The sequence below is a fragment of the Vespa crabro genome, chromosome 1 (assembly GCF_910589235.1).
Source record: "Vespa crabro chromosome 1, iyVesCrab1.2, whole genome shotgun sequence".
NCBI lineage: Eukaryota > Metazoa > Arthropoda > Insecta > Hymenoptera > Vespidae > Vespa > Vespa crabro.
The window spans coordinates 23,974,615-23,989,671 of record NC_060955.1 but is presented as its reverse complement, the minus strand read 5'-3'; the positions used below and the strand labels follow the sequence as shown (position 1 = coordinate 23,989,671).

General features: G+C 43.7%; 1 protein-coding gene across 1 annotated transcript in view; it reads left to right on the top strand.

Moving 5' to 3' along the window:
• Nucleotides 1-13,904, top strand: part of LOC124426511 (homeobox protein B-H1-like) — a 14,897-nt gene extending 993 nt beyond the window's left edge. The window contains exons 1-3 of the mRNA XM_046968263.1: nucleotides 1-466; nucleotides 5,643-6,022; nucleotides 7,234-13,904. The exon at nucleotides 1-466 is cut by the window's left edge and continues 993 nt beyond it. Of these exons, the coding sequence (XP_046824219.1) occupies nucleotides 1-466; nucleotides 5,643-6,022; nucleotides 7,234-8,120 (1,733 nt within the window). The 3' untranslated portion in view covers nucleotides 8,121-13,904. The remainder of the gene's footprint in view (nucleotides 467-5,642; nucleotides 6,023-7,233) is intronic.
• Nucleotides 13,905-15,057: the final 1,153 nt, after the last annotated feature.

Below are 15,057 nucleotides of genomic sequence, written 5' to 3'. Positions count from 1 at the left end.
GCAAGCCCGCCCTTCGGCCGGCTTGCAATCCTCAATACACGTCGTTCAGTATTCAAAGTATTCTCGGTAGGTCCGTCTCGCCACGGAGCGACTCGACCTCGAATGTCTCCTCCGCGGAAAGACGTTCGACCGACGTCGAGGTTGCCTCCTCGCCCGTCTCGCCGCCCAGTTCGAGGACGAACAATCAAAGAATCCCTCCGTCTTGTGCGAGCCCACCGAGAATAAGCTCGCCCACGTCTCTTAGGCCAGCCGTCGGTCATCAACGTGCATCCGCCAGCAGTCAAATCATCGAAAACTCGAGAAACGATGCCGCCAGCATTGGCGTTGGCTGTACAAGTCCACCTAGTCCTAATGTCGCGGCAACTTTTTCGCCAACCACCAACGATGCCGCGACGAATCCCCTTTTGGGTCATCAAGCGGCCGATCTTGCCCATGCCGTTGTCGAACATGGACATATGCTTCAAAGGTTCGTACGATTTATATGTAACAACGTTTTAAGTTTATTAGAAATTAACAGCAATTCATATAATTAACGCTAATCGGATTCAAATAAGACAAACAGAATATTCTTAGTGTTCCATTCTACCCTTCTCGTTCTTCCCAGAATCCGACGTGAAGAAGAAAGAATCAACTTCCTCTCTCACTCGCTCTCTCTCTCTCTCTCTCTCGTCAAAGGTAAAAACTTTGTGGGCGTGATCGGTCTTTTTAGACTAAGACGCGCACACGAGGGATGGCGAAATGGCTGGTTGACGTGGGTGGTGGTGGGTGGTGAGGAAGCAAAGAGAGAGAGAGAGAGAGAGAGAGAGAGAGAGAGAACTGAATAAAACGAAGAGAAACGTCGTACGCGTGCGGTGAGGATTATATTATGTGGGAATGGACCGAGGGGTCTTCGTAATGGGCCTATTAGGCTGTCTCATTTAATAACAACCGTAGCAACAACCACCCTCTTACATTACTTACGTTACTTAGGAGTGGCATAGGGTGCCGCGTATCGGATATATATGCTACGAACGAAACTGAACGAAGTATATGCCATGCGCCACGAGGGGCCAACAAGAACAGAAAAAGAGAGAAAGAAAGAGAGAGAAAGTTGGGGGTTCGAGATGATTTTATCAGATTTACACCCCTCCAGATCGGCTCGTCCTACCCCTCTCGACAGGCCGACGACTCGAATTGCTTGTTTTCCAGCCGTTTACCATTTGATTAAGTTCCACTCACGCTCGAAGGGCACGACGTTTCTCTCTCTCTCTCTCTCTCTCTCTCTCTCTCTCTCTCTCTCTCTCTCTCTTACTTACTCTCTCTTACTCTTATTCAAAAGTCTAAATTTTTGAAAGAACGTTTCGATGGAGGTAAAGGAAGGGAGTAAGAAATCACTTAGACATAACGTGCATAATGGATAGGCGGATGGAGCCACGGACGTAGTCAAAGTTAAGGAGCCTAAGATTCCCTCGAGAAAGGGCCATCCACTATCTCGTCCATTTCGTGAACGACGCCGACGCTTTAGCGTCTTCCGTCAAGAGGAAGCTAGGAACTTTGAGACTTGATTTATTATTAAATTGATGCTCGTGCAGAGGAGCCACGATACCTTCAAGGTCGTCTATTTCGAATCAGAAGCGATTACTTTATCATGCTAGAGATCGATGGATCGCGATCATCGTCGTAAAAGGAAAGATCTGACGATTTGTTTTGTATCTCGTATTTTTTGGCCTGTTGAAAATATTCATGGAGCGTATAATATTCTGTGTCACGTAGAAATCTTTATATTTCTTCTCTCTCGCTCTCTCTCTCTCTCTCTCTCTCTCTCTCTCTCTCTTGATCTTTTTTGCGATTATTCGAACCTTATACGTGTACATCAAATAGAGCGAGAGAGAGAGAGAGAGAAAGTGAAAGAGAGAGAGAGAGAGAGTATAGATATGGCGTCGGGTAGCAAAAGACGCGACTGAATAATCCGCGACAGAGTCAGCCTCGTTAATTACAGCGTCGATGAATGATTCGTTAATTAGAGTGGGATCGCGCTCGAACTTTCAAAGGAAGGCACGATAAAGCCTATTGTGTATGATCGCCCATTCGAGGGCGATACGGATGTTTCAACGTGGCGAACAAACGGGGATACGAGAACGGTACCTGGGAACGCGAACCGCGAATAATAATTGCGTCGAAACAGTCACCGATTCCCTTCGACGTTTGTTCCCTGTCCCGGCAAATGACGCTTCGCTACACGCCTACCTGTCTATCTATCTCTCTCTTTTTCTCTCTCTCTCTCTCCCCCTCTCTCTCTCACTCTCTCTCTCTCTCTCTCTCTCTCTCTCTCTCTCTCTCTCTCTATCATCACTCTATCTCTCACGAACTCTCTGAAAAGATCCATAAGCTTCATAAAACGAGCATGCTACTACTCGCGTAATTAGTGATCGAGTATTCTTAAGAAAAAGAAAAAATAAACAAGTAAATGAAAATAATAAAAAAAAAAGTAATAGCAACGAGACTACTATCTGTAGATACTTTCGAAGCAAAAAAAAAAAAGAAATAAAGAAAAGAAAAAGAATTATTAACAACAAAAATAATAGCAATAGTAATATGATTTAGACGTTTTACTTACAAAAAATATGTTAGTTTCTTTGCATGAAAAAGGAAAAGAAAAAGGAAAAGAAATAAAAAAAAAAAATATATATATAAAACAAAAAGAATCATTTTACCTTTTCTACCATTTATATACCTTTCCTTTTCTCTTTCTTTTATTTTTTTGTTTTACAAAATTGCTCTTAAGTACTTACATATATATACGCGTGTAGCACGATACGATTACGTACGTATATGCGTGAGGTTTCCCGCTTTCCCTTCTTCTTGGTGTGTTCGCGAACCAAAGAGTACGAGTTTGAATGAAATCAAGTATCGAACGAACAAGAGAATTAATCCTTTCCACTTGGCCCGTAACGAACGCAACGAAGCCCGGCAACGGATTTAGCTCTTGTGCATTGAAAGCCAATAACTTGCCGTTGGGTCATCGTAATGACACTTTATAAGTCACCGTCAAGCGTCTTTCATCGCGAGGAACGAATAGACGTCTCTCTTTCTCTCTCTCTCTCTCTCTCTCTCATCGATCCTGTACCGAACTTGGTGTAAACGAGCGAGAAGACAAATTGAAAGATAATAATTTTTATTTTCTCGTTCTGTTTCTCTTTGAAAAGTAATTAAGTCGAGGTCGTGCGATCGAAAAAAATTAACGTATAATTCAATGATTACGTTGAATTATTGAAACAATGACAAACGTAATTAATATTAGAAAGATTTGATATACGCGAAAAAGTATCTCCGTCCCCTCCTCCCTTTCATCCCCCGCCATCGCTCCTCGACGAAAAACGTATCGATCTTGGAAGAACTTCGGATTAGCACGAGCATGAGCTTAAACGGTGAACGTGCCGTGATCGACTTGTTTTTCCTCGTTGCACTCCTCTTCCTAAACTACCCTCGGCGTTGTAACGGTAGACGACAAAACGTATCGTATTACCAGCGATCGTTAACCACGGCATAAAGAGTTTATATTTGAGAATGGCACTTACGTGCGGCAAACGTGCGTCAGGCAAAGGTGGATATAATAATCGATATACGTAAGGGGAGAATCATTTTCTATACTCGTTGTAAGAAGAATAGAATCGTGTTCGCAATTTAACGAACATGGGGTAACAAAATTATGCCTGCGTATACATATACCGATTATTTATTCAAACTTCTCATCACCGTATGAAACTGTAATGAATATATTTTCAACGTAAGTTTTATCTTAACGACAAGGAGTTATCAAGCACCTTAAAGAAACCATTTACGAATAAGTTAAATAGAAAGAAAATCTTCGAGCCGTGAATCTCTTGCGCGAAAGAAATCTAAAACGAAAGAAAGAAAATACGGTAATGTGAGTCCGAGGTTGAAGAAAAAAGATGAGAAAGAAGAAGAAGAAGAAGAAGAAGAGGAGGAGGAGGAGGAAGAAGAATAACGTAGTAAAACGATCGAAGAGCAAAAGAAGAGGCAACGCCTAATGCTCTCCTTCGGACTTGGGTGATACGTAAAGCCGCGCAAAGAATTAGGCTGCAAAAAGGTGGAGCACGTTCCTCTCTCTTTCTCTCTCTTTTTATTCTTTTCCTCTCTCTCTCTCTCTCTCTCTCTCTCTCTCGTTTTTTCTATCTGTCTCTCTTGTTCTATCTCTATCCATCTCGAGAGGAACCACTGTGTTTGGTGTTTATACCTGCTCCTTAGAAAGGGTCGGTGGATGCTTACAAACAGGCGGTTGTCAGATTTCTTTTATCTTTCCCGAGGCATCTGTGTATAGGCCGAAGCCTCTGGCGTTACGCTCCTCTTTTCGTTTCCTCCTCGTTCGGAGCTGGTGGTCCTCCTTTTGGCTCCCCTCCTCATTTCTCGAGTCGACGTCCTCGAGTAAGGACGACGTAGAAACGAAAGGAAGAGAGATTCAGTGAAATCCTTTAATCGTTTAATTACCCTCTACTGGGATATTCGATATCAGAGAGAGAGAGAGAGAGAGAGAGAGAGAGAGAGAGAGAGGATTAAGAGGAAGAGAAGGCAGTATTACTTTGAAACGCCCTCGTGATAAGAAAATATTCACTAGTTGGATCTCTTACAATCTCTTAATTACCGTAACGGATATTTAATATCGAAGGACAAGGAGCAAAAGTAACGAAAGGAAAATAAGCAATTCCGATTGAAATGATTCATCAACGGTGGACAGTCTCTTTGAAAAAAATCAAAGAAAATTACTTTGAGCGAACGAAGAAGCGGAAGCGAAAGAAGTAAAAGAAGAAGAAGTAGTAGTAGAAGAAGAAGAAGAAGAAGAAGAAGAAGAGAACATCGAAACGAGATCGGATCGTCGGCGTCGTAGACAGACAGACCACTCTTGCTTCCCTCTAGTAAGCGAGGAACACGGGGGAAGTAGTATGGCTTCCGAAGCCTCAGTGTCTATACCTACCACCTTCCGAGTAGTGACCGTGCTGAAACGTCTGTCCATCTATCCAGTTCTACCTACCTACCTACCTACATTTCTGTCGATCTAGAAGACCCCGAATTATCAAACTAAAGAATTTACTCATATCTCTTTTTCTCTCTCTCCCACTCTTCTTCTGTCGAAGGCGGCATACTTAAAATCGTAAGAGAAATGTTTTCTAATTCCCTTCTTCCTTTTCCGTTCTTCAAATCCGTAAACGACGATCAAATTTTCTCACTCGAGTATTACGACGAGTACCTGTTGTTATTCGACGCAAGGATAAGTGAGAAGCGGATAATACTCTCAACGGATCTCCTCTCCTCTCTCTCTCTCTCTCTCTCTCTCTCTCTCTCTCTCTCTCTCTCTCTCTCTCTCTGGCCCCTCAGGTATGCTCTCAAGAACGTGATCTCTCGAAGAAAGAGGAGAGGAGATGGAAAAAGAGAGCGAGGCTTTAGCTTTAAGCGGATTTTTCCTCTTAACGATCTACATCGCCCGTTTTCGACGTTCCTTGAATTCCTAACCCAAAAGAAAGAGGAAGAAAAAGAAAGAGAAATGGAAAACATGTCTTTCCATTTTCATCTCAAATTACATCTTTCTATTAGCATGATCGTAAGAATATAAAATAGGGAATCTATTGTTTTATATTGTCGTACAGATTGGGCCTGATGTCGACATTGATAAGCGCCCGATATCCCGTCGGTGTTTTCTTCCCGCCAACGTTGCAACATCTTCATCAGCATCAGCAACAACAGCAGCATCAGCAACAACAGCAACAACAACAGCAACATCACTCGCGTCTAGCGACGGTCTCCTCGGCCCTGAGCAACGCCGTTCAAGTTGGTGGACAAGCGGCTGACATCAGTGACGTCACAGCCGAGGCCAGTATCAGAGGAGTTCTTCCTGGTGGACCGGCAGCTTGGCCGTTTCCATGGAGGCCTGCTCATGGATTGCAAACGCTCGAACATCCGTCGCCAGGCGACGTTGTTGGTGCTCTTAGCCGTGTCAGCCCTGCATCCGCCTCCTTCCCGCAAAAGGGTGAGTCTACGAACGAACTTAAATTCTCAGTTTGCAGGAAATAGGAGGAGTTTAAGAGGAAAACGTTATAGGCTAGATACGGATTTAGATCGACTTTAGATCGAAACGTTTCGTTTAGACTCGTTAAGTGCCGATCACGATCGATAAAGAACACCACCGGGACACCTAATGCGCTACGTTGGGAAGATATCGTGACGAACCAATGGAAATATCCAAAGGGATTCTTCTCTATTCCATTAGTTTAGTCATTGGTCCACGTGATTTACTTTGAATAAATCGTTATAATTTTTTTCGGCTTTATCCGTAATACCTAGACTCGGAGCAGATTACGAGCACGCGGATAAATTTCGTTTTGTTATCGTTGGAAATACATCTTTTAATCTATTTGTCATATTTTCGGAGGACGTATCAAACGTACGTTCAGAGGAAAGGTGCGTTATTCGTATCTTTAGTCGATAGGAAGAACGAGAAAAGGATCAGAAGAAAGAGCCTAGAGACAAGGAAGAAAGACGGTCGAAGGGAGAGCCAAGTGGTATACATACACGTATTTATAGGCGAGAACGTGTACGACGACGAGTACGGCTTCCAGGGCTTCCGCCGCGACAAACCAACGACGATCGCCTTACCCGTCGATCGTTTTGCTCTTGTCACTTCGCTCTAGTCTCGTTCGACTCCCTCGGACATATTCCGAGTCTAGCGACTCAGGCGCGACCGCGAGATCGGTTAAATCTTATCTATGTATATTGTAAATTTGTCGATTATCAAACGCGCGTGAGAACTTCGTGACCCTCGACGAAATACGTTGCGTAATTTGTCGATCGTGCGATTAAACGACCGAACGGAAACGCGCTAGAGACGCATTTGCACGGATACTTGATCTAGCTAGGCCAATTACGTCGACGTGAATAAATAGAATATTAATTGACGGACTGCCGATCGAGTAAATAATCAATGCGACTAGTACCGATAGCTGGTAGATTATATATAAATAAGCTAGAACGCGCATACGCGAGTACTTTAGCATTTCGCGGAAATAATCCGAAATAATAGTCTCTTATGAAAGGTGAAAAAAGAAAGAGATAGGTGTATTATGTAGGAGGTATAGAAGAGTAACATAGAGAGGATGAATACGTAGTTAGGATAATCGATCGAGGTGTGGACAATATCGATAGGAAAAGGATAAATCGAGGATGAACGTTGTGTGCGAGCAGACGAGCTGGAGGACGAGAACGGCGAGGACCGGCTGCACAGGACGAGGAGTTCATCGAGCGGCGACGAGGCTCACGACGAGCTAGCCGACGGGGACGATTGCCAAGATGGCGACGGCGACGGCGACTCGACGAACGCAGGATTACACGGTGGCGTGGGCGGTGGGTCGGCCGGTGGTGGAGGGGTCGGTGGAGGCGGAGGAGGAGGAGGCGGTGGCGGCGGAAGTGGCGGCGGCGGGGGTACCGGTGGTCAGAGCAACGGAGTACAAGTTGGCCTAGACTCGCGGGATTCCGGTAGCATAAAGCGCAAGAAGAAGACGCGCACGGTGTTCTCGCGGTCGCAGGTCTTTCAATTGGAATCGACGTTCGACATGAAACGCTATCTGTCGTCGTCGGAACGGGCAGGTCTCGCTGCATCCTTGAGATTGACGGAGACTCAGGTGAAGATCTGGTTCCAGAATCGTCGCAACAAGTGGAAAAGACAATTGGCCGCCGAATTGGAGGCCGCAAATATGGCCCACGCTGCTCAGAGACTCGTTAGGGTGCCGATACTCTATCACGAAGCTTCCGCGGGTAGCGCTAGTTCGGCCGGAGTATCCGTCTCGGTAACGGCACCGCCTCAACCACCAACGGCACCGTCCTCGGCCGTCTCCTCGGTGCTCTCACATTCCGTCGGCGTTGGCGTCGGCGTCGGGGTTGGCACTTCCTGTGCCCCGGTAGTCGGCCAAACTGCCCAACCGATCTTCTATTCTCATCACCATCAACACCATCATCATCATCCGGCTCACGTGCAGCCTCACGCCCTTTTACCCCATCAAGTGCATCCCCAACCACCCCCACCACCACCACCACCACCCAACGGGCAACCGACCCAATCCTCCTCGCAATAACACCGTCCGCTCTTCTGCCCGATTACGATCGTCTTCGACCGGCAGCAGCCTGCAGGAATCAGCTTGAGAAACGACGACCACGACGATCGCCTGAGGAAGGAGGATCAAGAGGAAGAAGTGGAAATAAGGGACGTGGACGAAGAGGAAGAGGACGTTCTCTCGGTGTCCATCGACGATGCTCGTCCTTCCGACGACCTCGACGTCGGATGAGCGTGATCATTATGTCATAAAAGAATGTACTGTCTCCCCTGTCTCTTTCTCTCTCACTCACTTTTTCTCTTTTTGTTCTCTCTCTCTCCCCTCTCTCTCTCTCTCTCTCTCTCTCTCTCTCTCTCTCTCTCTCTCTCTCTCTTCTCTGTCTCTCTCTTCTCTCTCTCTCTTTCTCTCGCTCTCTTGGTTTCTTTCTTTGCTTCGCGGGCTCGGGACTTTTCGTGCAAACGTCGATTCGAAGCTTCCTTCTCTTTCGACGTCCTCCATGAGAGAGAGACAAATCGGGAAAGAGGGAAGACGCAACTGCAACATCGCAACGCTCTTTACAAAGTCTCTCCCTCGTGAGAGAATAAAAAGGAGATAGAGGGAGAAAGAATGAGAGAAAAAGAGAGAGGGGAAAGAGAGAGAGAGAGAGAGAGAGAGAGAGAGAGAGAGAGAGAGAAAGAAAGACCGATATACATACAAAGTTGACGTATGTACGCGACTATGTATATTATCGGAAAATTACGTCTCGGACGTAATCTCGGGCTGTTCTCTCTCTCTGTTTGGGGCTACGACCTTAGCTACGTCCTAAGACACGGCCAGGGTTCCTACGAATATATTCTACCTGTTGTGATAAGTATCCAAACGATTGATTTTATTAAACGAAACGGTAGAGTTACGAAAACAACGAGTAACATCTCCTTCTTAATCTTCTTTTGCGATCTTTTTTTCTCATCTTTTTTATTTCTTTTTCGTTAAATATACGTTCGTTTAATCTTACCCGCCATTACCTTTGGCAGAAAATTATATATGTCGTCATCCAAAACAAAAAGAGAAAAAAAGAAAAAGAAAAAATCCCAAGTTTACTTTCCTATCTCCGAGCATGAACACAATATCAACACAATCCCGCTCTCGCGGGTATCAAAAGATATTTACAGATCGTTACATGATTCTTTAGGCTTTGATTTTACGCGTGGAAAAAAAAAGGAAAGGAAGAGAAAAGAAAAAAAAAAGAGGGAAAAAAGATAAGAAAGAAAGCGGAACAGCCCTAAGAAGAACGTCGAAGCCAACGTGCTTCGGCTTTGTTCGAAAAGAAACGTTAAACAAACTTCAAACCCAATCCTCTTCGGTTTGTGTCTGCACAGAAAATGATATCACGATTGGCAGGATGAAATTGCATAATATCTCTTCTATATCGTCCTCACGAAAAATCATTTTCTCAAGACGAAGGGCTCCTTATCGTCGCGACTGGGATAAGAGAAAATGATTACAATAAACGAGAGGTAGCTTGATCTTATTGTTTGACGCGATGCGGTTTCGCGCTTTGCACGTATCCGCCTTTCTTCGATGTTCGTGAGAGAGAGAGAGAGGGAGAGATAGATAGAGAGAAAGAAAGCATAGGAAAGATATAAAGTGAAAGAAAGAGATAGAGAGAATGTTTTGCCATCATCGACGTCGTCATCGTCATTTCGACGACTACCTTTACCGAAGCTCTTAGTTGCAACCACGAGGGAGAACGTACAACAATGGCCGCTCGCTCTCTTTTCTTCCATCGACGCGTTCTCTCGCGGCATATATCTTCCCTCTCTCTCTCTCTCTCTCTCCCTGCACACACACACACATATACACACATATATATATATCTTTACCTCTCTCTCTTTTTCTCTACACAGTGTGTCTACACGAGACATATCTATCCCGAGTAAGTACGCACATCTAAGTATGTAGGCGCATTTCAATCATCCTTCTCATACCCTGCCATCGCACCTTCGACTCTTTTCCTCTCTGATCTCTCTTTTTCTCTCTCTCTCTCTCTCTCTTGCATATTTTGTACAAGTCTTTCATCCGTAAGTCTGACGTTTTCTTCTCACTCACTCACTCATTTCTCATGCTCTGTTTTAGTTTCGTTCGTTCTACAGCGTCACCCGAACCCGTCCACACGCGATAATCTTTTGTAAAGCACAGTGAGAAAGAGAAAGAGAGAGAGAGAGAGAAAGAGTTATCGATATCGAAGGGTACACCACCGATTCTTCTTTATGTATATATGTGTATATATATATATATATATATATATATATATATATATATATATGTCTTTATCTACCTATCCCCAAAGCCGTTTCATTTACTCGACAAATCGATCGACCGACTGACGGCAGCCAGTCCGGCCAGTTCGATCTAACTATCCATTTGTTTTTACGCCTCGTTCTCGTACACCTACCGTCGGACCACAAAATTGTTGCCGAAACCACGGGACGATATGTCAAAGCCCATTCTGCCATTCGCTTCAAAGTCTAGAGCTGCGTTTTGATTCGGACTCGGTCGCTCGTGATCGCCGCGATTCGATTCGTCGAATAAGGGTGGAACAGTGAAAAGAAGGGGAACTGATTCGCCGACGGATAAAAGGGAAAAACGAGAGAGCGAGAGAAAGAAAAAGAGAGAATTGTCCGGAGATCGATCGATTAGATTACGTTTTTCCTTCGCGTTTAATATCCCATAGATTAGATATCCTTCGACGGTAATATAATCCTCGTAATAGCGAACATTCAGGATAAGATTCTCGAGGTCCGTTGGTTGCTTTTTCCTGGCTTCTTCATCGACCAGCCAAGAAGTTGAAATTTAATGGCACGCGCGTATCCCTTTCGCGCCAAAAGCTCTCTTCCTTTTTTTTTTTCTTTTTTTTTTTTCCCCCAATCAGTTTTTTCATCATCCCGGGTCGATGCTTCGAACGATTCGACGACCACAGTTGGTAAAACGAGTCGATAACAATTCGAAACAACTCTTTTTGTTTTTTAGAGTTGATGGAAAGGTGAAGGGGGAGGCGGACAAAAATATTCCACGCAAAATACTCCCGGTGCCATGCCCAGTAAATAGAGAGTTATTTCGTATGAAAATTGTTATTGACGATTCGAATTATTCGATATAGGTATATACATGTTATATGTACCTACGTACATTTTATTACATTCGGCGGAGCTCGCGTTGATTATTTTTATCGTATCTCGAAAGCTAGTACATTCGACAAAATGGCGGACAGATACGGTCCGCCATGTCAGGATTTTTCGAAAAGGTAAAGAACCGAGAAGGAGCCGGTCGATCGATCGAAAGTAACGTGGACGAAAAGGATGCATTGTCGTCGACAATCTGGAGTCGAATTGCGTCGCTCCGCCCTCTTCCTACGTATAGTATCGCAAAGTAATTTAACGCGTAGGGGACCAGATTCTACCTCTCTCTCTCTCTCTCTCTCCTTCATCCCTTTTTCTTCGTTCTACCGACCCAATGTATGACGATCGCGTTACATTAACGAGTTTGCGCTAAATCTACGAATAAAGAAGGCAAAGGGATCGAACTTTTCGACCCTTGTGATTTTTCTTAGAATCTCGACTAAACTCATACTCGTAAAAATCTCGACCATTTGTTCAAGCGAGTTACAAGCGTGTTACTATTTCATTCGTTTATTTCATCGATTAAAATGATTCTCTTGAGCTTTCGTCAGTCAGCAAAAGAAAAAAAGAAAGAGAGCGAGAGAGAGAGAGAGAGAGAGAAAATAAGAGGGAGAAAAAAGGAACGATAAAAAGTAAAAGAGAAAAAGGGTAGAGACGTTTTAATCGGTCGCATCGCGTTTAGTTTCTCGACGAGCAGCTAATCGAGTTAATTACCTAGCACGATAAAGCACGACGATGATGATGACGACTTCACGACAGCTGCAAGAAGAAAAAGGGCAAACGACGCAGATGACGCCTCGTCAACCTCACTTTTCTCTATCTTTTTCTCTCTAAAACATACATACACACACACGCGCGCGCGCATGTACACGCTCGTTCTACTCTCTTTCTTTCCTTCTTTCAAACAACAAACTCACTCACACAATTCGTAATTCTTATCACACGTTTTCGATCCTTTCGTGACCGTTATTATTGCCTCCTCGGAAAGGTCCTGACCGAATAATTACTCTAATGGATATACAACTTGTTTCTTTCTCCTTCTCTCTCTCTCTCTCTCTCTCTCTCTCTTTCTTTTTTTGGAAAATCTATCGGCGCTGCGCAAGGGTGGACGACGCGCACGCCAGCCTTGCGTTAGCCACCCCGAAAGCCACACCCCTACTCGATATGACGCGATCTTCTCCATAAGACAAAACGATTTGTCTCTGGTCTTACCTCGACTCGACAACAACGTCTGTTTTCCTTTCATTCGAACACAAACAAATCGTTTCTAATCGTTTTCATTTCGATTCCTTTTTGCTTTTTCTTTCTTTTCCATTTCTTTTCTTTTCTTTCGTTATCGCTAAGCTGTAATCGATAATTTTTCTCGATATGTATATTTATCCGTCCAAAATTTTATCACTAAAAAGCTTCTTTAAACCGAACTTTCCTCCTTTTGTTAAAGACTAGGTAAACATAATCGATTGGAAAAAAAAATCCTATTGTCATTGCATCAACGAAAGTGTAAAACGTTTAACATGATCCCGTTACGCGTCCCTCGACGTAAATCATATATGTGTGTATATATATATATATATATATATATATACACACAAACACACACACACATATATATATAGTATACTTCGAAGAATGTGTAATGAAATATATATTGTACATACATAATACGGTATATGCCGAATACGTAATGCACATATACATATATATATATATATATGTACATATTACACGGGGACATCATTTATTTGACAAATCTTTTATTCAATCGTCGTATGACACCTGTCCGCATATAAGCGATCATGCACTTACTTAAAAAAATATGATAAAGAAAAGAAAAGTATAAAAAGATAGCAAAACGAAACAATAGAGAAGCAAAAAAGGACAAAAGAAACAAAAGGAAAAGGAAAAACAAACTCGTACAGTAAGAGCACAGTCATGAGATCTGATTCCAACGAATAAGAAGAGAAGGTTCAAAGGAAGCTCGAAGACTTTCGTGGAGGGTGGTTTCGGGGCCTTCGATGATCGAAGACCGACCCTGACACGACGACAAAGCAAACGTGCGAGAGTGAGACGGGGAATTGAGAAAGAGAACGAAAAAGAGAGAGAGAAAGAGAGAGAAAGAGAGATAAAGAGAGGGAGTCAATGGGTATAAGTACTAAGCACGTAACTATGAAAGGAGCCGGGGGTTGCGAATCGTCGCTAGATTAAAAAGAGGCTCCCTTTTTCGCTTGCTCTTTTATGCCCATGCAGCAACGGCGCGCGCGCGCGCGCTCGCTCGCCTCTCCTCTCCGGCGGCCGCCGCATCCTGCATACTCACCCCATCTTTACTCTCTCCTTCTCTCTCTCTCTCACACACACACTCTTTTTTCTCTCTCTCTCTCTCTCTCTCTCTTTCTTTCTTTCTAACTCGTACGTCGCTTTTTGCGTTCACCCGCGTACCAATTCGCCTTCGATATTCTCGCGCTACACGTACCGTCGATTCGAAAAAGCAATTCGAGGAGTTGAAGGACGTAAAGAGGAACCCCTACGAGCCCTCCAACCAACCCAACCCTCCTTCCCCCGCCGCCGCTGCTATTTCGAATCTCCCACGTCGTATCTTTATTTATGTATCTATGTATATAATACCTATATGTGTGCGGAGAAACTCGAATTGCGTTTATCCTGTCGACTTCTTTTTCATTCATCTTCTTCGTTTCCTTCGTCTATTTATTTTTACATTTTTTTTTCTTCCTCTTCTTCCTTAGACTCACGCTCGATAATCCTCGATCATAAGAGGGGGATCGATAATGGGTATTATACGGTCGAGTGTTCTTTCAAAAAAGGAACAGCGATTAGGCCAAGTTTCTATTTTGTCGAAACGAACTCGTTCAGATGGAAGAGATAGTAGGTGCTTACTTACTTACTTACTTACTTACCTACTTACTTATTTACTTACATACGTACGAGGAGAACTCAAGAGCTTTCGTACATTTAAACGTCAACAATACGCTCTTGTAAAACGATCGAGAAAGAACGGTGATATGTAAGTACGATACAAGTGTTTTCCAAAGAGTGCCATAGAAGAGGTTTTTATATCGAGGACGTCGATCTCCTCGATTAAATAGAAGAGAAATATCCATGTTATTCGGGTAAGTACGTATTAATTATTAACAATACTTATTATACATTATTTCTGCGCGTTATCCAAATCGTTATTATTCTTATTATCTTTTCCTTTTTTCCTTCCCCTTTAATTGCCTTTCAACAAACTAAAAAAAAACAATGAAGTGTTGATTAAGAAGAGTCTTGGAATAACAGTTATACTCTGTCAAGCGTACAAGTAATCTTGGAATTATCCGACGAAAATTAATTTTCTCGACGAGACAAAAGCACATTATCCCCTTAATCGCAAGTACTCGTCCCTCCTCAACCCATCCCTCGCCATCGTTCATCGCTACCTCCCCCCCTCCCGCGTCCATACCACGTATTACGTATTTACCCAGTGTTCTTGCTTATCCTGAACAATGACGAATTTTCACCACTACGGTAGAGATCGACGAACGAATCAACGTTTAATCTTCCCCGCATAGCTCTCGCGCGACGCATTGTTCGCCGGAACGACGCGAAACGATGATTCCTTTATCCATTCCCGTGACTACACCTCCGAGCCCATATCCACCCCCGTGCCCATCCATTCCCAAAGCCATTTTTGTGCGGTCGTGCAACGAATAAAATCAGTCTCGACCCGGTCAAGTTATAATCGTTCGCTTTCCATTGTTACATTTTTGGTCCAGAATTGTGATGATGAAGAGGTAGAGGGGAGA